A 22,566-nucleotide genomic window follows, 5' to 3' on the forward strand; every position below is an offset into this window, starting at 1 on the left:
TGTGGTTCTCGGGGTACAATTTGCACATCATGATTAAATTCATAAAGTTTTTACTTAGGCAATGTGATTCAAGTCAGTGATAATGTCAATAAGATACTAATGTAATCCTTTGTAATTTACCTGGTATTTTATTTTAAAGTTCTTTAAAAAATAACTAGCACTTATAAAACAGTAAGAGCTTCTCATTCTCCGCCACAGAATACTGATGAGTTCTCAGCTACATTGGCTAAACACTCATGGTCTTAGGATCCCTGCCCCTTTGCCTTGTGAGAACTCCACTGTCTTAAGATGGGATTGTTTTTCAAGTGGCAGGCTCACCTGTCAAATCCCCACTAAGCGCTGTCTACAGCCTGCTCATGGATATGGCTGTAACAATGCTTGGTAATCCCAGTCATTCTATTTCTGTTACAAAAGCAAAGGAGGCCATTGTAGATATTTATAGATGCCCCAGAGGCCCAGGCCAAAGTGCACAGGGACTGCATGGGATGAGTAACTGAACAGCATAGGCTAGACAGGGAGGCCCCAGTTTACTCATGAGACTCATGCTGACATTTAGCATAAATCTACAGTAATGGTATAGCACTTCCAATACCCTATGAAAACATACTTTGGATCTATTTTACCAAGCCAATAATCTTTGACTCGTTACTTTTAGGAATGTTGTAATAGGCGATCAACCCTACATTTTTCCACCATGCCTAGTTCAAATACAATCTATTGTGCTCAGGAAGTGTTCCCTAATTCTGCTCCAACCAGAAACAATCTTCATTTTCTGAACCCTCTAACACCTATTCTAGATAGACCCCTGACACCTTCTCCCGCCTCATTCCTGCTACCCATATGCAGCACCTTTTGTTAGACCACTTGCTTTTGAGGATGGATAGATCTCATGACTCATTTCTCTTTTATCCTGTTTAACACTCAGGAACACTCAGCATCGTCCACACAATAGTCATTCAAATGTTTACTGACTGACTATGTAAACTGCGCCCACTATTTATAAACTGTGGTGCTAGTCTTTATTCAGTGCAGCCACTGCAGGCCAGTACCTCCCAGGTGGGAAGCATCAGACCAAAACACTCTGTTACAGTGTTAGAGTTCTTGCAGGATGCTACTTTTGTCCTCTTCTGGGCCACTCTTCACATTGCCTTTTTAGTGCCCTTCTCTCTATTCCAGTGAGAAAGCACGCGTTCCTGTTGTTGTTACTAAGAGCTTCATTATGTTCAAGGTGAAGTGAAAAACTGCATTCGATGCAATTACCAGTTCCTCACAAATCTGGGGACTACTTGTCAATTGGACATCCAGAGCTTAAATAAAAGAAAGTCCAAATTCTTTTCAGTCCTAAAAACGATTTTCTTTTTTGAGAGAATGGAAGTGCACAGCACAGGAAGCAGTCTTCAGTAAGCCACCGTTCATAAACAGCTTTGCTGAGAGCACAACAAAGGTTCTGTTGTGCTCCTGCATGGCAGGGCCAGTGAGCAGCAGGAGCAGATGAACTCTTTAAGAAACAAGGGTTCTGTCTTCATGCAAATGTTTGCATTAATAAAAAATGAAGAAAACGATATAGAAAATGCAGGCTAGCTGGGCATAATAGGTCTCTAAACGGGAGGTTTTTCACATTTTCCAGGCGGAGTCGGCAGGTCTTTAAAAAACTTTGTCATTCTGAACATTTCACAGACATCACAAGAAAGACATGCAAATAACAGAAGCAAATCAAAGGACGTCCCGCTGCTCTTCTGGCGCCTCACTTGCCCATGCCTGGTTTGTCATTTTCTGTTAACCCTAGTTAACAGTTGCTGGCTGTATTCTGCTGAGAAATGGAGTCCCTAGCCCAAGTGGCAGTACATGTCCAGCCAGCGGGCTCCAGCACTGATAACATCACAATGCAAGCCATGTACCACCACTCAGGGACACGTGCTGCCAGGCAACAAGTGCAGCGTGTGATTTTACACACTCGGCTTGCAAATCTGCATGGGAAAGAGCCTCTAACAAGCCACTTCAGAAGATGTGGTCTTCTGGAGTGTGCACATCACTAAGGAGTTCTCGGAAGGATTTGTGAGGCTCAGTCCTTCAAAGTAAAGGACCAGACCAAAAAAAAAACTTGAGGCAGGGAGGGTAGCTACTATGCTACTGTGCGCCAAAACCATATACCATGTGCTTAGCCAGCCTCACCTCATTTCATCTTTAGCACCACAAATTCAGGAAGAGATCCCACTTGATACTGAGGAAATGGAGGAGATATATATATATATACATATATATATATATCCAATGGCAAGCCAAGGCTCAAAACCATTTTTTATTACATACAATTAAACATTTTTTAAGAGTGACAGGCTTCAGAGCTGGGCACAGTGGCTTATGCCCATAATTCCAGTACTCAGGAGGCTGAGGTAGAGGTAGAAGAATCACCAAGAGTTTGAGGCCAGTCTAGACTACACAATAAACTCCAGCACAGTGAGCTATGAGAAATACTGTTCCCAAACACTACACACACACATACTACACACACTATACACACTACACACACACACACACACACACACACACACACACACACACACACACATACACATACCAAAAAAAAAAAATCTGACTTAAGGTAGATGCTCTATCATGAAAAGGGGGCTATAATTTAATGTGCAGTACACAGCATCCAAGGCTCTCCTGAAGGTCATCTATAGATCCTTGGAGGTTGCACCACCTATATGAAGAAGAAAAGAAGGAGCAATGGCCCTAGCACACATATCTCCTTCCTGAGATACGCATGGCCTGTTTCCTTTTTATCTTTTCCCCACACTGTTTTGTTCCCTACCATTATGTTCTGCAACGTAATGATGGCCCACTGAAACCCCCAACCTGCAAATTCCCTGTCCTCCAACACACTGTTCCTCTCTACCAGGAAGTCAATTAAGCCTCACCACAGACTCCAGCCCATTGGCCTCTGGATTGCACAGTACTCCTTCCATTCCCACAATTTTGCTTTCCACGGTCTCAGTTACTGCAGTCAGGAATACGGTAAGTACAGGCTTCAGCACTCCATGAGGTCTGCGACAAGGGAGAGCTGGGTGCAGCAGGCAGACAGCTCATTACTGTTTCATCACTGCTCCTAAGTTACAAAAGCAAGAGGCAGAAAGACTCTCTGTCCATGCTGTTCAGCTCCTATCGTTTTACATTAAATAAACCAGAGCCCTTACTTTCTGCCCCTCTTGATTCAAGGGTGCAGAATTCTTGGCTTACTTAAATGTGACTTTGAAGTTTTCTGTATTTCCATCTATAATCATAATGCTAAAGTTTTTCTTTGTATAAAGGAAACAAATCATGACAAAAACTGAATTTTGTAATTCTTTGGAGAGCAAAAAAAGCTAAAGAAAAATGAACTAAAAACGTGCACACTGAGGGTCAAACTGAGTCCACTACTTCTCCATTTCCCACAACTTTTTCATTTTCTGACTTTTAAAACTTTACTTAGTACTATGGTTTTCAAATTTTTATTAAGTATCCTCTTATGATAATAACAACTATTTCTTTTTACAAATATCTTGTTTTGTGCTAGAAACCTTACATTTTTATTTTTATCAAAATAATTTGTTATCTCTCTATGGATACATATTCTCTTTTATTTTATCTTATTCCTCAAATCTCCAGGTACAAATTAGAATGTTTCTAAGAATAAAGAGATTTCTAGAATTTTTGAATAGCAGTCTCTATCACAAATTATGTAAGTCTATGAGGTCTATGGCTGTTTTCTCTTATTTTATCATGACTGTTGATGACAGGGTTTATTGCCCTGCTGGCCTGGAGCAGGCCGGCCTCTGTTTCCCAAGTGCACATAAAAGGCGTATGCCACCACACTTGGTGATATTTTCTTTCATAAATCATTCTCCCTGCACAACATACACACCCACCCACCCACCCACATCAGTTCACGGAAGGATCACATGTCTTAGCTTCTCTTGTAGCTGCTTTGGTCATGTAATTAAATTAAGTAAGTAAAATCTTTTAAGTCTTCTAGAAAGTACTTAAATAGAACTAAGTATGAAGAGAGATGTCCCTTATTTACCACAAGAGATAAAAAGTTCCTTCAGTGGGGCTGGAGAGATGGCTCAGCAGTTAAGAACACTGACTTCCAGGGGTCTTGACTCAAATTCCCAGCAACCACATGGTGGCTCACAACTATTTATAACTATTTATCCAAAGCCCTCTTCTACTATGTCTGAAGACAGTGACAAATAAATAAATCTTAAAAAAAAAAAAAAAAAAAAGTTCCTTTAGTCCTCATGGATTCTGAGGAAGGAACCAGGTCTATGGCTAGGATAAACAGGATGACAGACACCTACCTCTTCCATGGCACCATGGATTATACCATCCCTCCATGTCTATCCCAGAAAAAAGTAATCTTCTACCTTGTATTTGCTTAGTATTGGGGTTTTTTTCAAAGATTTATAGTATTTTTTTGTGTGTGCATGTGTATGCATATACTAATGGACTTACGTGGACTACATATGTGTACAGAAACCCAAGGAGGTCAGAGAAGTCATAATATCCCCTGAGATTGTAAGCCATGACATGGGTGTTAAAAACTGACCCTGGAAGTGCAGGAAACTCTCTTACCTGCCAAGCTCTCTCTCTCCAGCCCCCATTTTATATGCCTGAAGACAGTATCTTAGTCTGTTGTAGAGACTAGTCTAGAATTCACTCTGGAATTTGTAGCCATGCTCCTGCCTCATTTCTTGAGTGCTTAGATTACAGGTGTGAGGCACCATGCACAGCTTCCTACTTTGTTTGTACCATATACTTTTTATCAGATTAATAAGGATGCAAATATCCAATCAGAGGGCCCTTTGACCTACTGCTGTGTAGACATGGAGGATAGGATGGCACATGTGCAGATACTATCCAGAAGACATGCACTGCTGTCCTCAGTCTCACTGTCTAATGGCAGGATAATGACGCTCACAACTTAACATTTTAATTGCTTCTGAACGTTTTTTTTTAAGATTTATTTATTTATCGTTATACATAAGTACACTGTAGCTGCCTTCAGACGCACCAGAAGAGGGCGTCAGATCTCATCACAGATGGTTGTGAGCCATTTGAACTCAGGACCTTCGGTAAAGCAGTCCGTGCTCTTACCCGCTGAGCCATCTTGCCAGCCCCGTTTCTGAACGTTTACTATTGAATGCTCTCACATACATTATCTCTTTGGACCTCACAATCAACCTAGGAGTCAGATAAGACTGAATTATCTCCATCTTACAAATGCAATTGCCCAAAGTCACAAAGTTTGTATGGTAGGACAAAAACTTAACCTCAAATCTCAAGGTATAACTATTTCCACTGAGTCACAGTATTAGGATAATTCACAAAGAAAACTTAAGACCGTCCTGACTAATCCTAGTTAACTGATAAAAACATGATTATAACATGCCCAGAACTCACCTACCAGACAAGCTAGCAAACTGATGTGCTCTGGGTTCAGTATGAGATGCTGTCTCAAAGCATAGGGTAGATAAATAAGGCTGACAGGATGACTCAGTAGGTGAAGGCTCTTACCACAAACCCTGACAACCTAAGTTTGATCCCTATTGAGACACAACATGGTGAAAGGAGAGAACTGTTGTTACCTTGTGTACAAATCAGCATGTGTCAACACACACACAGCATATACATGTGTTCATGCACATACACAAACACACAGCATAGACACACAAACAATATACACACATGCTCATGTACATACACACACGGCATACACATATTCTCATGCACATACACAAACACAAACAGACACAAATACACACACATGGACACACACAAGTAAGGTGAGGAATGATAGAAGATACCCAGAACCAATCTCTAGCCATCACACAGAGGAACACACACATGTACATGTGAACCTGTATGAACATGTACACACACATACACAAGTTCTGGAATTATATCATGATCGTGGAAGTACAAATTTGTGAATATATTAAAAAAGAAACCCACTGACTGTAGAGAGCTGCGATGCGCAGGCGCCCTAAAGATGGCGCCGGCTTCCGCCTTCCAGCGAGTGCTCTCGAGATAAACAAGTCCTTACTTGGCTGTGGATTGAGTCAACTGGCTCGCTTCCACATTTGTGGGCCTGTAAGATAGCACCACGTGGCTTTACTTGGGTGGCTGTCTATGCAGTATTTAGCCTGTGGGTTGGCTCTCCCCGGAGTCAGAAGATTGTTCAAGGTTCCTGAATAAACTGCATTGGAGAAGAGCTCGTGTTGTTGTGTCATCCTTGCTGGTCGAGGGTGGTCACGACAACTGACTTCTATATTTCATTGAATTTAAAAGGAGAAATCTTATGGTAGATCAATTATCTCAATAAAAGATGACAAAGGGTTGGGGATGTAGTTTTCATACATGTGTATGCAACGTGCAGGCATGTTTGTGTTCAGATGCACAGGTACATGTGTATGTCTATGAATGCCTAAGGCTAACACTGGAAATTTTCCTTAATGGCTCTCCACCTTATTCATTGAAGCAGGGTCTCTCACTTGAACCTGGAGCTCTTGTTCCAGCTAGTCTAACTAGTGAGCTTGGTCTAGGGATCCTATATCATGGCCTTCCAAAGGCTGGGATTACAGGAGGGCTACCAGGCTCACCTAGCATTCACATAAGTTCTAGGAATCTGAACTCCTGTCCTCGGGCTTCATACTTATATAGAAAAGGCCAAAACGGTCCCAATGTCCGAGATTAATAAGACTGCAGAGAACATTTGTATTATAATCTTGAAGAGAAAAAAGCAGAGGCACTCCCCATGAATGTCTAGCTCATTTTCATTTACCTGAAATCATGTCCAACCATCATGTCTGATGGTTGATAGACCATCAAATGACAAATGACAATTTGGGCCCCATTCAATGTTTACTATGAAGATTCCCTGCCTTATATTAACTCATCTATCTTCTCTGCTTTGTGAGGTAGCCCTTACTGACTCCATTTGTTGGAGGAAATTTGATTTACGAAAAAACAGAAATTTCTATTACGAACCATCATCTCTCTAAATACCTCCCCATGACTACCTCCTCAGTCTTTTCACACTCCTGCGAGGCAGGTGCCAGTATTCCTCCCATCATTTTCATAACTAAAATTCTACAGTTCAAAGAGCATGGTAATGTAGTCACCGGATAAAGCCATATTTTCTACATTAGCTAGGACATACTGCTCGAGACCACAGACTCAAGTCTGAACTGTGTATAACACAAGAGCACTGAGCTTCTAGTTTTCTCTATGGCCAACTTTCAACATATCACATTCCCTAAGACTAGGGTTGTGCATGTCATTTAAGCCCATGCATCCACTGTCTATAAAGAGCATTGTTATCATTTTTCTAAATTTGTCTCTTTAAGTTTTGTCTGGTTACTCAGACGTTGAATTCTTTTTTGTGTCCTGTCTGTGCACTAGCCTTGTACATGCTGTTGTCAGGAATATTCAAGCAGCTTCTAAAACAAAGCTGCAGGGCTAAGAAAAGCAATTCACTTGGGGAGAGTGTATTTCTTCTTTCCTTTTTTCTTTTTTCTTTTAAGTAGCTAACACACAAAGATGACTCATTAAGCCCCAAAGAGGTGACTATGGCATGTAAGGGCTTCTTATGCAGCCTTCCACAAAGAGACCTGAGTGGCAGCATACGGCCTCCTCTTCTCTGCACTTTTCTCCAGGCAGAATGTGCATTTGTGTGGCTACATACACAGTTATAATCTCCTCTGAAAGGCAATTCCTTCCATATGACAGGCTGAACAGTGGCCTGAGTGCTAGCCTCATGTTGTCCGTACAGTTAACATGCCGAAATACCAGACACATTTAATCTCTCCTTTTTGGAAATCTAAGATGAGACACAAGGGGCAAAGCTGGGAAGAACTCCATACAGAGAAAAAGAGGCCAGCCCAAGTGCCCAGACTCACTTTCTCATGGGCCCAACTTCTTTGTGTTGTTGTCTGCTTATTTGTCAATTTGCAGGACTTTGGGGCATGAGAACCATGGAGCCCAGTGGTTCTGGCAGCAGCCTCTCCATTTGACAAGCGAAGCCAAAGACATGTGGCCTTTGGTACACTTCACATTCAAAAGTGTTATTGTTTCAAACATGCCTATTTTAAAATATATAATTTCCCCATTTAGAGCACGCTGTATGTAAGTTGGCCACAGGAGGAATTCTGCCACAGGATTTTTTTTTCCTGAGGCAATGGGGAGCAGAACACCAAGCACTTGAGGGGTAGAGGTAGAAGGATCAACCATGTATCCAATACAGGGCCAACCTAAAAGCCTAAAGGAGCTTTCCAAAAAAACAAACATGCAGACCAATGATGTGACACAGGTCCATCCCTCCCTGCCTGATGTCTGTTTACTGGGACCTAGAGAGTTGTCCAGGTGAGAGAAGCCTGAGATTAATTAACACCTGGTGACATCCTGAGGCACAAGCAAATTTGTTTTGACTACAGGAGCTGAATCTGAATTGTCACAATCATCTGTAATCTCAGGGACAGAAAATAGTATTAACAAGACCTTGAGCTACACACCAGGACAGCCAGAAAGAGGTTCCTACTCTCTCTAAAGAATAGAGTTATTAAAAGCTAATTCAATAAAGAAAAAGAAAGGTGCTGAAGAAGTGCCTTTTTAAGCAATATTTACTTTTAGTGGGCTCCTGCTAATCAAACAAAAGTTGTTCAAAAAGACTTTATAAAAAATGTATTTGATGATTTCACAGTAATTGCTTTGTTTAAAGAAAGGTGCTTAAGAAAATCATATTTAATGGGATCAGTAATTGGGTAAATTCAGATGTGTTTGGGAAAATCCCTCCTCTCTTTGATAAATCATTAAAATTCTGTTCAGATAAATGTGTTTTGACTTGCAATTCCAGTCATAGAATGAGCTATTTCCTAACGCTGCTAGGGAAGTAGAACAAGGGTGACCCTGGAGCCAGAAAGAGGGCCCAGGATGACTTGACAAGGGTAAGTCTCCTGTCAATCAAACCCCAGCACTCAGCACACAACTTAGGGATCTCATGGACATGCCCCAAAACTGTGCAAAATTTCTTTCCTTCTTAAAACATCAGCCTTAAAACACTGATTAAATCTTACTGTTGGGTAACCAAGATGTAGAAACTGTTATCAACCAAGAAATGAAGCTTAGGATAATCAGAGTTTAAAGCCAAAAGCATCCAGGGCAGATTTTAATCACTTGTCCCTTTTTTTTCCATCCATCAAAAAGGGGCGGGACATGGTGTCTCTTCACTTGGTAGGAGTTCAGTAACTGTTTGTTAAACTACATTCCTTTCTCCCATTTATTTTTAAATGTATTCTGCTGCTTACAGCAAACCATTCATTCAACAATTGAGTACTTCACTTGGCCAACCACTACGCTAAAGCTAGAGATACGGAGAAAAGCCTGCCTCACAGCTCACATTCTAATCAGAAACAGACGTTATCCAAGAATCCACAAGGGAAAGCAAGGTCACTGTGATGAGGACAGAAAGAGAGGCTCATGAATGTCTCTTCTCAAACACCAGTTACCTACTCCACTTCCCTAGGCAAATGCTCTAAGTATGGAAAAAAAATGGCTGCCAACTTTTGGATAGAACTTGAAAGACTTTATTATTACTTGAATATATAAATGATAAACAAGGTCAAAACTTTTTAAAGAACTCTGTCTGGAACAACAATGAAATCACTCTGCAACTTATTTTGGAGAAATGGAAGTGACCAAGGGTCAGAAACCACAAGCCTTGGAATTCATCCGTTCCTCCCACTCCCCCAACAATAAGCTTACAGAGCTTGCAGAGTCCTCGGAAAGGTGGGAAAGAAGGCGTGGGCTGAACTTCCAGGAACCACTTCCAAGGCCACATTCCTGAACTACCCCACCAAGGGAGCTGCCTGCGGCCCCTTCCATGACTGAGACGCTGCTAACCAAATCGGGAGAGAGCCAAGAGAGCCGCTGGCTCCAGTGCTCTCCAGCACACTCTTATTTCTCTCACTTGGTGTTCTGGCCATTTAAGAGGATGTTCCATCTTGGTTTTGCTTCAGATGACCAGGAAGGGAAGAGCAGTGAGGAAGGGACATGACTGAACAGCTCTGTAGCTGTTCTAAAGTGACTTGTGTTATATTAATCTGGTTTCCTAAGATTTACAGTCAGTGTAGCACCTATATTTTATTTCATTTCTTTTTTTCAAACAACCTAAACACTAAGTTCTGAAGATGACTTTAGCTAATTAAGTACTAATGTTCTGTAGTATAGTACTGGGTTTGAAAAGCTCACTAATTACATTTGAAACAAAATAAATTTACCAAGAGTCCTCCAATACCAAAACCTGATGCTGTGTTTGGCAGTCACACAAGTATCTCATGTTATGGCATCAACAAATACAAAAAGAAGAAAAAAAAGTCTAGAAATGCTTAGAAGTCTTTCAGGTTGAATGACTTCTATGTCAGAACCTTTGCCAAGACTCAGAGAGACTGCATAGGCTTTACCACTGGAAAAGGCTGTGCCAGTGACTGCCAGTGACATTGCCTTAGTTCAGGTCCTCTAAGAAGCAATCACCAAAACAGAAGCCAGGGAAATATTAAGTGAAACCTTTGGAGTCAAGTGAACTCATTCCAAGGATCCTTATTGTATGAGCCTATGCAATAACTGAAGACCCCATTTTTTAGGACCATTGGATGTATTTATAGCAGAGTTTAGCCATGTAGACAGGAATTAGATTGCTCAATTATATTCCATTTCCAACATTTACTAACTAGCCATTTGATATCTGTGTGTGTGTGTGTGTGTGTACTCACTTGCACACACTTATGTGCATGTATGTCCAGGACCCACTTGGTGAAAGGAGTAGATTGAGTCCCATAAACTGGCCTCTGACTCCACATGTGCACACTGGCACACCTACACATCCATCCACCTCCTTCACAGACACATGAAAAAATTTAACAAAAAAAATTAATGACAGTTTAAAGAAAAATGCTATTATTTATTGTAATTCTTCTAAATGAATAGACCTCAAAGGAATAATATAACTTCTGATTGCTGATTTTCTACAGGTGGCCATTATGCCACCCCATTACCAACCTCACCTGGTAAGCAGGTTCTGCAGAGCAGGAGAGCCAACTTGAAGCACGAGTAGGCTTTACTCCTTTCATCAAGTGGGTCCTGGACATGCATGCACTTCCAGATTAGATGGAGTAAGGAGTAACCCTCACATGCTCAGACTCGGGTCAGCACGTAAGTGGTTGTGTAAGTCTAGGTCCAGAACAGGCTCCCTTCATCTCTAGAGTTCTCCACACCCAACAGATACACAGACACACCTCAGCAGCTGGCATGTGCCTCCAAAAAGTAGCTTTCACATGGCTGGAAATGTCTCACAGGTCTACACAGATGTTTCTACCCTTCTTCACCTCCTTACCAGGCTCTGCCTTCAACCTGGATGTCAAGACAATTTCTGTTGCTACACTGGACTGCCAGTGTGGATGTCTTCTTTCCTGATGATCTTAAGACCCTAAGCCAGGCCAACTATAAGTACCAAATTCATCAAATCAGTGTGGAAAAGAATTCAGTTCATCCAATATGATAGAAGGTTGTTTCCTTCAGAAATAGTCAAAAACTCAAATGGAATCCTTAGATATCAGGTAGAAAAATGCCTAGAGGCATTCACTTACAGGTGTTCCTGTAACCCATTACCAAAACCCTAAAGAGAGGTTCCAGACACACTTCCCAGGAGTACTCAGCTGTAGCTTTGGGGTTTTTTTGTTTTTTGTTTGTTTGTGTGTGTGTGTGTGTATGTGTGTTCACGCACCACATGGACGTTCCTGTCTATAATATTTTGTTCTCTATTTTTTTTTCTAAGCCTTTACATGCAAGTGAATTTATACATTATAAAAGTCAATCAAAGTGAATTAAGAAAGATAAACAGGTTTTGAAGTCTTAAATCAGGCAGTATGGTCTAATGTATAAAGAATGGCTTTTAATGTTATTTGTTTGTCTTTGAGACAAGGATTCACTATGTATCCCAAACTGACCTCAAACTCAGGATCCTCTTGCCTCAGCAGCCCCATGCTGGAATTAGAGGCATGTGTCACCATGCCCAGCTTCTAAGGAGTGGTTTTAATGGTTGTTACATTAAAAGTGAATGCTTCAAAATAGCATGTCTCTATTAGAAACCAAGTTGTGCTAGGCAGGGTTAGTTCTTAGGTATAAAGAAATGTGTTTTAGCAGTTACACAATGTGCTGAACAATGAGGAAGTCAGTGAGCAGCTTGACTTTGCTTAGGGCTGTAGGAATGTGCAGACTCAGATTAAGACTGTTAACCACACACCAGAGCAGAAGGAACATTTGCCCAGGGTTCAAGGACTAGCTGAATTCCATGAACACTGAACTTTTCAAGTGCCCTGAAACAATGAATCTACTCACAAACTGTCAACACTGCCACTAAATTAGTCTTGCACTTATGCCTCTCAGAAAAAGACCAACTTCTGTGCCCCAAGCAGCAGTCTACCAATATACCATGCCTCTGAGATATGTACTTTAAATAGCAAAAATCCAAGGAACTGAACAAGAAATTAGGATGTTCAAATATTTCACAAGCTCGTGAGTAAGTGAACAAAATACATAAAATCTTTAGCCAAAGTATAGGTGTTGACATTGTTATGCATTAGATATAAAGTTATATGTGCTATTACTCTGCTGAGTAGTTTTATGTCAACTTGACACCAGCTAAGGTCATCTGACAGGAGGAACCTCATTTAAGAAAATGCTTCCATAGGAAGCTGTAGGAAAGCCTATAGGGCATTTTCTTGATTAGAGATTGATGGGAAGGGCCCAGACCATTATGGGTGGTGCTACACCTTGGCTAGTGGTCTGAGGTGTCTATAAAAAAGCAAACTAAGCAATTCAGGGAGAGTAAGCCAATAAGCAACACCCCTTCCTTGCCCCTGCCTCAGCTCCTGCCTCCAGGTTCCTGTCCCACTTGAGTTCCTGTCCTCACTACTTTTGATGAACTCTTATATAGAACAGTGAGTAAAATAAGCCCTTTCCTCCCCACGTTGCTTTGGTCATGGTGTTTCATCACAGCAAAAGTAACCCTACTAAGACAATAACTATGCCCTTTCAGCTGATTAATAAATGTGTTTGTTCTTTTGTGGGGGGATAGGGTCTCACTATATAACTATGGATGACCTAGAATTCTCTATGTAGAACAAACTGGCTTCAAACTCATAGAGATCCACCTGCCTCTGTCTCCCAAGTGGTAGAATTAAAGGTATGTGCAACTATGTCTAACTTTACTACTGTTTCCTTAATCAAAATTTATGTTCTTGGCTTTTCTTTCTTCCCTATGGATAAGGCCAAAAGAGACACACTGGCCACTTTAACCACCTTAAAAAGGGCTCTACAAATGTTACCAGCAGCATGGCCTTTTTGACCAAATCCAGCAACCAGAACCTCCTATCTTTCTCAATAATGTCTGAGCAGCTACCACTGGGGAAAAAAGCCATGATCTCCTGGTCCCTCTTGATCAACTGGATCCTAATACACTTCCTGTTAGAACTTGGTTTTGGGCTTTAATCCCAATTTCATCTAGCATGATTCCTTCTGCAGTCAGTTCTCACTATGTGCCTCAGTGTCAATTTTAATGTGAAGTTGTTTTATCACCTTTTTATTTTGCATGAACACAACTTCAAGTATGAGGGAGATACTGTGGGTGTATGTATGTGTGACTGTGTATGTGTAGCCCAGAGGGTCAACCTTGAGTGCCATTCCTCAGGAGCCATCCATCTTGTTGTATTTAAAAATTATTTAATTATTCAATTAGGTCCCCCACACCCATGCCACCTCTCGCCACCTCCCTCCCTCCTCAGTGTGTGTGTATCTGTCTGACTGTCTGCCTTTTTTTTTTTTATTAGAGCACACATTGGACACAAGATACATATAGAGGTAAAAGGACAACTTGTGGGAGTCAGTTCTCCCCTTCCATCCTATGGGTCCCCAAGGATCAAACTCGTGTTGGCAGATTTGGCAGCAAGCACATTTACCCACAGAGCTTAACTTTCTTAAGATTTATTTTCTTGAGGGCTGGAGAGATGGCTCAGAGGTTAAGAGCACTGACTGTTCTTCCAGAGGTCCTGAGTTCAATTCCCAACAACCACATGGTGGCTCACAATCATCTGTAATGGGATCTGATGCACTCTTCTGGTGTGTGTTTGAAGACAGCTGCAGTGTACCCACATACATGAAGTAAATAAATAAATCTTTAGAAAATTATTAAAAAAAAAAGAAATGACAGTTTAGGGGTGGTGGTGTACATCCATCCCACAGCCTGAGAGTTTTCTGCCTCTGAGAGATTTCTACCTGGGGCAAGCAAGAGGATCAGAATTTACATAGTGTGTTCAAGGCTGGCACAGATTGAGTCTATAATACTGTCTGAAAAAAACAAACAAAAAAGCAAAAAACAAAAGAAACAAAAACAAACAAAAACCCAAAAGAAAACAAAAAGACAAAGCTTCCTAGTGTCACAGAAATTATCCTTAATGTACTTTAAATGAAAGCAAACCAAACTATGCACTGTATGTTCTGTTATGTACAAAACAAACTCTGTCAGGACGTTCACAAAACCAGCAATAGCAGTTAGCTCTGTGAAATATGCCAGACTTGGTGGGGAAGGAGGGGAGGTTTTTGTTTTGTTTTGTTTTTTACTATAAATTTCTTCTTTCTTATTCCTATTTTTTTGTTGTTATGTGTACATGTCTGCTGTGTGTGTGTGTGTGTGTTGTGTGTATGTGTGTGTACGCGCGTGTGCACGTGCACACATGCAGAGGTCAGAAGAGACCCTTGGGTCCCCTGTAGCTAAAGTTACAGATACTCTAAGCTGCATGCTGTGAGTGCTACAGCCCAAACTCAAGTCCTCTGGAAAAGTAGCAAGAGCTCTTAATAGCTGAGCTATCTCTCCATTCCCCACGATAAACATCTTTATATTTCAAAACTAATTTTGAATCAACTTTTCATATGACTATGAAAATTTAACCAACTGCCAGGTCTGGTAAGTCATGCCTTTGATTCCAGCACTACATAGACAGAGGCAGGAGGATCTCTGTGAGTGCCAGGCTGACCAAGGCTACACAGTGAGATCGATTCTCAAAACATAGACAAAATATGTACCCAGAGTTGTATTTTATTTAAAAATGTGTATGGCACATTCATATGTTATTCATCCATATAAAGGAATGAGTTATCAAGGCACAAAATGACAAGGAGGAACCTAAACACCTACTGAAACACGACAGAGGCCCATCTGAGGAGCTTAGACACTGAATGAATCCCATTATTTTCAAAGAGGCAAAACTTTAAAAGTCAGTAAGATCAGTCGTGGAAAGGAAAGGGGCAATGAGAGAGATGAATGAATAGGTGAAGCACCAAGGATTTTTAGGACAATGAAATGATTGCTTTACATCTTAATGTGAATATATGAGAATATGAATTTGTCTAAGTCCAGAAAGCTGTACAACACAAAGAGCGGACCCTAATATAAACAATAGGCTGTTGGTAATCACACTGAGCTAATATTCAGTTTCAAGAAATGTACCACACTAACACAAGAAATTATTAATAAAAGCTAAATAGAAGATACAGAGGGTAAAAAAAAAAAAGGAGCTCTACTATTAGCTCAGTCTTCTATAAGTTTAAAATTCCTCTAAATGTTTAAGTCTGTGGATTTTTAAATGCATATGTGTGCATATAAGTGTATACACAAGGGCTAGAGAGATGGCTCAGCAATTAAAAGCGCTGACTGCTCTGCCAGAGGACCTGAGTTCAATTCCCAGCAACCAACCACATGGTGGCTCACAACCATCTGTAATGGGATCTGATGCACTCTTCCTGTGTGTCTCTGAAAACAGCTGCAGGGTACTCATATAAGTAAAAAATAAATATCATAAAAAATGTTTTAAAAAAATAAGTGTATACACAAATGTGTGCAGTAAATGCCTTATAAGCTCACTGCAGGGTGCTTAACAAAGTACAGTACTTACTACCACAGAGCCTGAGCTCAAGAGCAAGGCCAAGTTCTGCAGTGGAGAAATCTGATCTTAACACTAACTGTATGGTCTTATGCAAGTTGTCTCTTTAGCCTTAGTTTCTCCATCAGTAAAGTAGAAAACACAGCAATCCCTTCTAAGAAAATGCTGCATGCAAAATGCTTACTGCGTGCAAAATGCATAATGAAAATGAAAAGCTCGAAATAACAGCGCACTATGAAGGCAACATTATTATTCACAAAATGACTGAAGTCACTTCAGATGCCAAGTTTGCTTCAATACCAACCTATCGATAATAGCCTTGTTTAGGGACTCAGATTCTTAATTGTGTAACTTAGAAAGCAATCCTCATTGTCTGAGAGCCAGTCCATATAATTCAGCCATTCTTTACTCCATAAATGTTATTTTTCATCCCAGTTTGGCCCTACATTACAGGCTCAGGCCCTAGAACCCCTTCTTTCTGTCCCTCCCGTCCCATCCAGATCCACTACCATTGAGGCTCCGCCCCTGTCTCCTCCCCGCTCCTTCCCCTAACTCATCACTCCTTTCTTTTTCCGAAGCTGAAAGAAGTCCCTACCCAGATACTCGTAGTCTGGTAGAGCTAGGCGCTCGGGACTCAGCATCCTTTGACCGGATATTTTCCACGCTCCAGCTTTCTTCTTCCGGAACCCAGGTTACAGCCTGTCTCTGTTACCATGGCACCATGCGGCCAGAGGAGAACTAGAAGGCTGAGAGGGTGTCACATAAACAGTCTCCGACTGGCAACGTGGAGCCTATTACACAAGTTCCGGAAGCAATCACTTAGAGTCTGTTTTTCTTTAACTCCTATTTTTGGGACTTGGTTTTAGAAGCTTTGAAGTAAATCCTCTGAATGTGTCGTATTTTGTGATGCTGAAGAATTACTATCAGCGGCTCATATCCTTCAATTTCTGGATTTCATAATTTCTGTTTATCCTAATAATGATCATGCATGGCCTTGCATAACACTGAGATCTCATTATCTATTATTAATCACTTCTAGGGTTTACTCTCTCAAGTTGGTACAAATTTTTCTTTGTATCTTGGCAGCTTCTTGAGGGCTGGACATGTCTTTAACCTCTAACAGGGTTAGATACATAGAAGTACTCACTAAAGTCCACTGACTACGATCCAAGGGATCCCATATGGTGAAAACGGAGTACCAACTCCTTCAAGTTGTCCCCTGACCTCCACACGTCCCGTGCCCCAAATATGTATCTGGACAGGGTCTCATTGTATTGCCCAGGCAGGCTTGGAACTTGATTTGTAGACCAGGCTAGCCTTAAATTTAAGAGATTTGCTTGCCCCTGCAGATCCCAGAATTTTTAATGTTTTAAAGATGTGTGCCCGTACACCCAGTAAAATGCAATTTTTTTTTCCGAGACAGGGTTTCTCTGTGTAGCCCTGGCTGTCCTGGAACTCAGGCTATAGATCAGTCTGGCCTCTAACTCAGAAATCCACCTACCTCTGCCTCCCAAGTGCTAGGATTAAAGGCGTGCACCACCACTGCCCGGCTAGTAAAATGCAATTTTAAAAACTACTCACCAAGTCCTCTGTACATTAATAGTCATTCCTCTCAAATTCCTTTTAGCCATTAGAACCTGCTTCTTATTATTTGACATCTTGTCCAAGTGGCTTTCCTTTTTCCTACAAAGACACTTCACTTCTCAAAGGAAATGGGTTGGAAACTAGAGCATTTATTACTTATCCTCAGCTGTACCCTTTTTGAAGAAGAAAGACTATTCCTCTCTTTTCAAATTACCAGATTTTTTTCTTTTCTTTTTCTTTTTTCTTTTTTCTCCTCCCTTTGCGAAAGAACAGAAAAGAGATCTGTAGCACTTGTCAGAGTCCAAACCTAGCAGGAAAAGCCACTCGGTCCTCACTTTTTTTGTTTGCTTGTTCGTTTTTTTTTTTTTTTTTTTTTTTTTTTTTTTTTTTTTTGTTTTTTTAACTAAGTCCCAGCCCCTTCAACAAGGAAAAGTTTTGCAAAAGGAGATGTTTTGTGACAAAGAAACAAAACAAAATTTATGCCATCAAAAGAGTGACCGGGACTCCCACAGACCACCTACGCTGGAAGAAGTAAAGAGGAGGCTCTTCTCTATGTTCTGTGGGGCCTATTCTTAGCCTCCTCCAACAAGGAGCTACTCAGACCTTGTAATTCTCCCTTTCCCTTAAATTTGTATATATGTCTCAATTCTAGGCTCCTGTGAGTCACTCTGAATTTGGATGTGGTAAGAAGAAAGAGACAGAGCCACACGAGAGGCAGTGCTTGGTGCTCTGGGGTAATGAATTTTCCAGCTTGGTAGTTGATATGAAGTCCTGCAAATTTTATTAAAATTAATTGCCTTCTCCTTCACCACTCCTCTATACAGCTTGAGGGTATAGAAATTTAATGAATTTTTATACTTGGGCTTATTACTGTAATGTAAATAAAGTAATAATAAATTTTTAAAAATTGAGATAGAGTGTTATATATCTCAGGCTGGCCTGTATCTCACTAGGTAGCCAAAGACGACCTTGAACACCTGATCCCACACACACACACACCCCCTGCCTCCATCTCTGGATTGCTAAGATTATAAATATGTACCACCAAGTCTGTTTTATTTGGAGCTGGTATGGAGTGCAGCCATGTTAGACAAGCACTCTATCAACTGGTTACAACCCTATCTCTAGGATGGTAATTGTTAACAGTGACCATTTCATTTTACTCCCAAGAAATCTGATTTTCAGATGATTTTCACATATTTTCATGTGTCCTCATGAAAACTAAAGCAATTACCCTTTTTCTAAGTAGGAGAACTGAGGCATGGGTCATAAAAAAGGGACTTGCTTAATATCGTCCATCTAGCCAGTGGGAGGGCTGGAAGTGAATCTCCACTATATCAACATCAGGCTAGTGGTCTGACCACTAAACCACACAATCTTTTTTAGGGATTTGTTGAGTTGGTGTTTATTTACTTATTTTTCTTTTTTGTTCTGTCTTGCTAGCAACTGGGAGCTCTCAGATAAAAGCAGAAAGTTTTGAATTCAGGCTACACACTTGACATCCTCTTATTTGTGGAACATTATCCTGGGACTTGGAGGGTGCTGCTATTGGGGTCTGTGTGGTGAAGCTGGGAACCAGCCCCAAGAATAGAGCTTTGTTTGGGCATTAACCCATTTGCGGTTATAATAATGATAAGTTTCAGCACCAGTGGCGCCCGACTGTTAATGACTCAAAGAAAGCTAAATAAGAACAAGATGTCACCACTGGAGAGATGTGTGGGTCTTTTCTACAGTTCCATTCCTTCTGTTAAAGTCCCAAGGATCCTTATGCTAAAAGCTAGTCCTCCACTCTGAGTGTTCTAAGGAAGCAAGCCTAGGAACGACAGGAGGTTACTAGTCTAGAGCTTTAAACATCAGGGGTTTCATAGAAATATATTTGCTGTTCCTAGTGGTGGAATTACTATGTCTTCTTTCTTTATATTTTTTCTATATCCTTCAAATTATCCATCTATGAAGAACTGAAAACAAACAATGGTAAGTATAATGACCTTTCTGATAATGTTTGTGTTTCCAAAAAGAAACCACTGATTTGGGGGTTTCTCTTTGGTCACAGATTACATAATAAATTTTGGCAACACATACATGGTAGATTGATTTTTCAGTGAAACATGCACATTAGTCTTTAGCATAGAAATGAGAGCTGGGGAGATGGTTCAGTAGTTATGAGTGTGTACTGCTCTTGCAGAGAAACTGAATTCAGTTCCCAGCACCCATACTGGGAGGCTTATAACCTTGTATAACTCCAGCACCAGGTGATCCAGCACCCTCTTCTGGAATCTGAATGCATCTGCACACACACACACACACACACACAAATAAAAATATATATTAATTTTTAAAATAAATGTATAAAACAGTTCTAGAGGTATTTACTTTGTAATCCAGTTGAATGTTAGTGAAAAAATATATATCAGCCCTCAATTTAGGTAGATTTTCAGGTCCCTAAATTATCATAACATATTTCTAAAAATTTACCAAAACAAATAATCACTTAGACAAACCAATCAATCAAAAGATGGCTCCACTCTCCTGAAAACAACAACAACAACAAAAACAAACAAACAAACAAAGACAGGGCAGGGCTGGGTCAAAAATGGCTCAGTAAGAGCTCTTGCTGACTTCAGATCCCTAACACCCATGTTTTTTAAAATGGGCATGGCTACATGTGCTTATAATCGCAGTACTGGACAGGCAGAAGCAGAGACAACAGGATCACTGGGGCTTACTGATGACTGGCAGAAATGAAGAACAAGCAAGCTCCAGGTTCAGTGAGAGATTCTGTGTTAAAGGGACAAGGTGAAGAGCAATAGAAGTGGATACTTTTTGTCCTCTTCTGGCCTCCATTAACAGAGGTACATACAATACTAACCTAGCAGGTAAGACGTGTCCACTGCTGTGAAAGTAGCATGAAGACTGTGGAGACAACCAAGGATCACTGACTGGTTTGAGACCTGCTGCACAGGAGGGAACTCAAGTCTTGTACCGTGGCTTGGGAGCACAGACCCTAAGAACAGTTCCTGCTACTGTTGTTCTGCTAAATGGGCATGCTGCAAAGCTGCCTTCTAAAGAGGGGGCAGAAAGCATGTAAACCAAAGGGTGGCAGAGAATGCAGTGAAATAAGAGCTTCTGGTCATGACACGGCTGTGCCTTCGTGAACTCACTGGAGCTCTGGTTCCTGATCAGGGCCTGTCAGTCAAGCAACACTAAAAGAGACTCAGTGGCTTACAGAAATAAAGGGTACAAGAGACATGAACATGAGGAGAGGACGCACTGGAGAAGTCTGAGGGGGGAGAATTGGGGGTGGATGGGATCAAGATACATTGTGTACATGTATAAAAAAAAAAAGTAAAAAGAAGCAAACACTAGAACAGGCTCTTCCCATAGGGTAGAATGATGACACCAAGCCCAAATCAAAGACACACCTATGTTGGGACATACTGATTTGTCAACTTACTATGCTATAATGTCTGATCGCATAAAGAGAAAATTAATAGATATGTTTGCATCTGCAAATGACCTAATAAGGGACTGAAAAAGAAAAAAGGTGAAGACTACAGAAAAGTAAACACATGGTTTTCAACCTCAGGGAAACAGCAAGGAAAGAAGAAATGGAAGTTGGATTATTGCACTACAAAATAGGTTCAAGAAACTAGGATGTGCTTTGTCAGTTCATCAGGCAGAAAAACGCTAACAGCAAAATAGCCACTAAGAAATTCAGGTCATGAAATGAGTACTGAGCCACTGGGCAATTCTTGAAAGACATAAAGCTTTCACAAAGCACAGTGAAGCCACTGCCTAAAATGCAATGTGCTTACATTTTTAAAATGCTATCTAATCATTTTGAATTGCCACACAAGTCAACAGACCAGAGTTCTGGAGAAATTTCAAATAAAAAGAAAATTTCATGCCAGGAGTATTGGCACATGCCTTTAATCCCAGCCCTCAGAAGGCAGAGGCAGGCAAGTCTCTGAGTTTGAGGCCAGCCGGAGCTACATACTGAGACTGCCTCAAAACAAACAAACATAAAAAGAAAGAAAGAAACAAAGGAAAGAAAGAAATATCCTTAAACTCTTGAGTATTTAAGAATCACTAATGCTTTATACATCGTTAAAAGAACATTGCTTAAATTTAACTGGAGTTAAAGGCAATTAGAGACTTTTACCTTCCTGTTCTTTCATATTTTCAAAGGCTACAAAAATTTTATAATTCTATTGTCAAATCCCTTGTAAGGGAAGGGAATTTCAGATCCTCCACGTTCTAGACAGGGTTTAGTTGCATAGCTCAGACTGACCTTGAACTCAGATTGTCCTAGCCTCTGTCTCAGAGCTGGAATTACAGACCTGTGTCACCTCGTCTTTCAAAGTCATTATTGTTATTATTCATAAAGTCATCTTCTAGAATGTACATTCCTTAAAGGTTAAGGCTGTCTGTCTTCATTCACCTCTAAACGTCAAGGGCTGTTCAGTGTCTGCCAGAAGGCAGGTGCACAATCAATCCCTGATGAATGCATTAGCTTCCTTATAGATTGTAGAACTGAAAAGCAAAGGTCACTCAATCCCTGGGATTTATGGTTGCCTCATAGCAGACAGTTCATAAAACAAATTGATTTAATAAAAATGGCCACAAAAGGGAAGGTACTTATGGTGGTGGCACATGCCTATAGTCATAGCTACTTAGAAACCTGAGGCCAGAGAAAGCCTTGAGACCAAGAGTTCAAAACCAGTCTGGGCACCACAGTGAAATTCCACCTCTAGATAAATAATAAAATTAAAGATAGAAACCATCAATACCCAACCAGTGGGCTAGGGATGTAGTCAGTTGGTGAAGTGTGTTGCCTAGTATGTGGGAAGCCCTGGATATTCTCTGTCTCTGTTTCTGTCTCTCTGTCTCTGTCTCTCTCTGTCTCTGTCTCTGTCTCTGTCTCTGCCCCCCCCTCTCTCTCTCTCTCTCT

General features: G+C 40.8%; 1 protein-coding gene across 2 annotated transcripts in view; it reads right to left on the minus strand.

The window, feature by feature from the left end:
• CUNH11orf49 (chromosome unknown C11orf49 homolog) overlaps nt 1–16,774 on the minus strand; it is a 167,089-nt gene extending 150,315 nt beyond the window's left edge. For both annotated transcript variants that reach the window (XM_031371004.1, XM_031371003.1), the window contains exon 1: nt 16,627–16,774. In XM_031371004.1, the coding sequence (XP_031226864.1) occupies nt 16,627–16,672 (46 nt within the window). In that variant the 5' untranslated portion in view covers nt 16,673–16,774. The remainder of the gene's footprint in view (nt 1–16,626) is intronic.
• Nucleotides 16,775–22,566: the final 5,792 nt, after the last annotated feature.

This window comes from Mastomys coucha, unplaced genomic scaffold (assembly GCF_008632895.1).
Source record: "Mastomys coucha isolate ucsf_1 unplaced genomic scaffold, UCSF_Mcou_1 pScaffold15, whole genome shotgun sequence".
Lineage (NCBI taxonomy): Eukaryota > Metazoa > Chordata > Mammalia > Rodentia > Muridae > Mastomys > Mastomys coucha.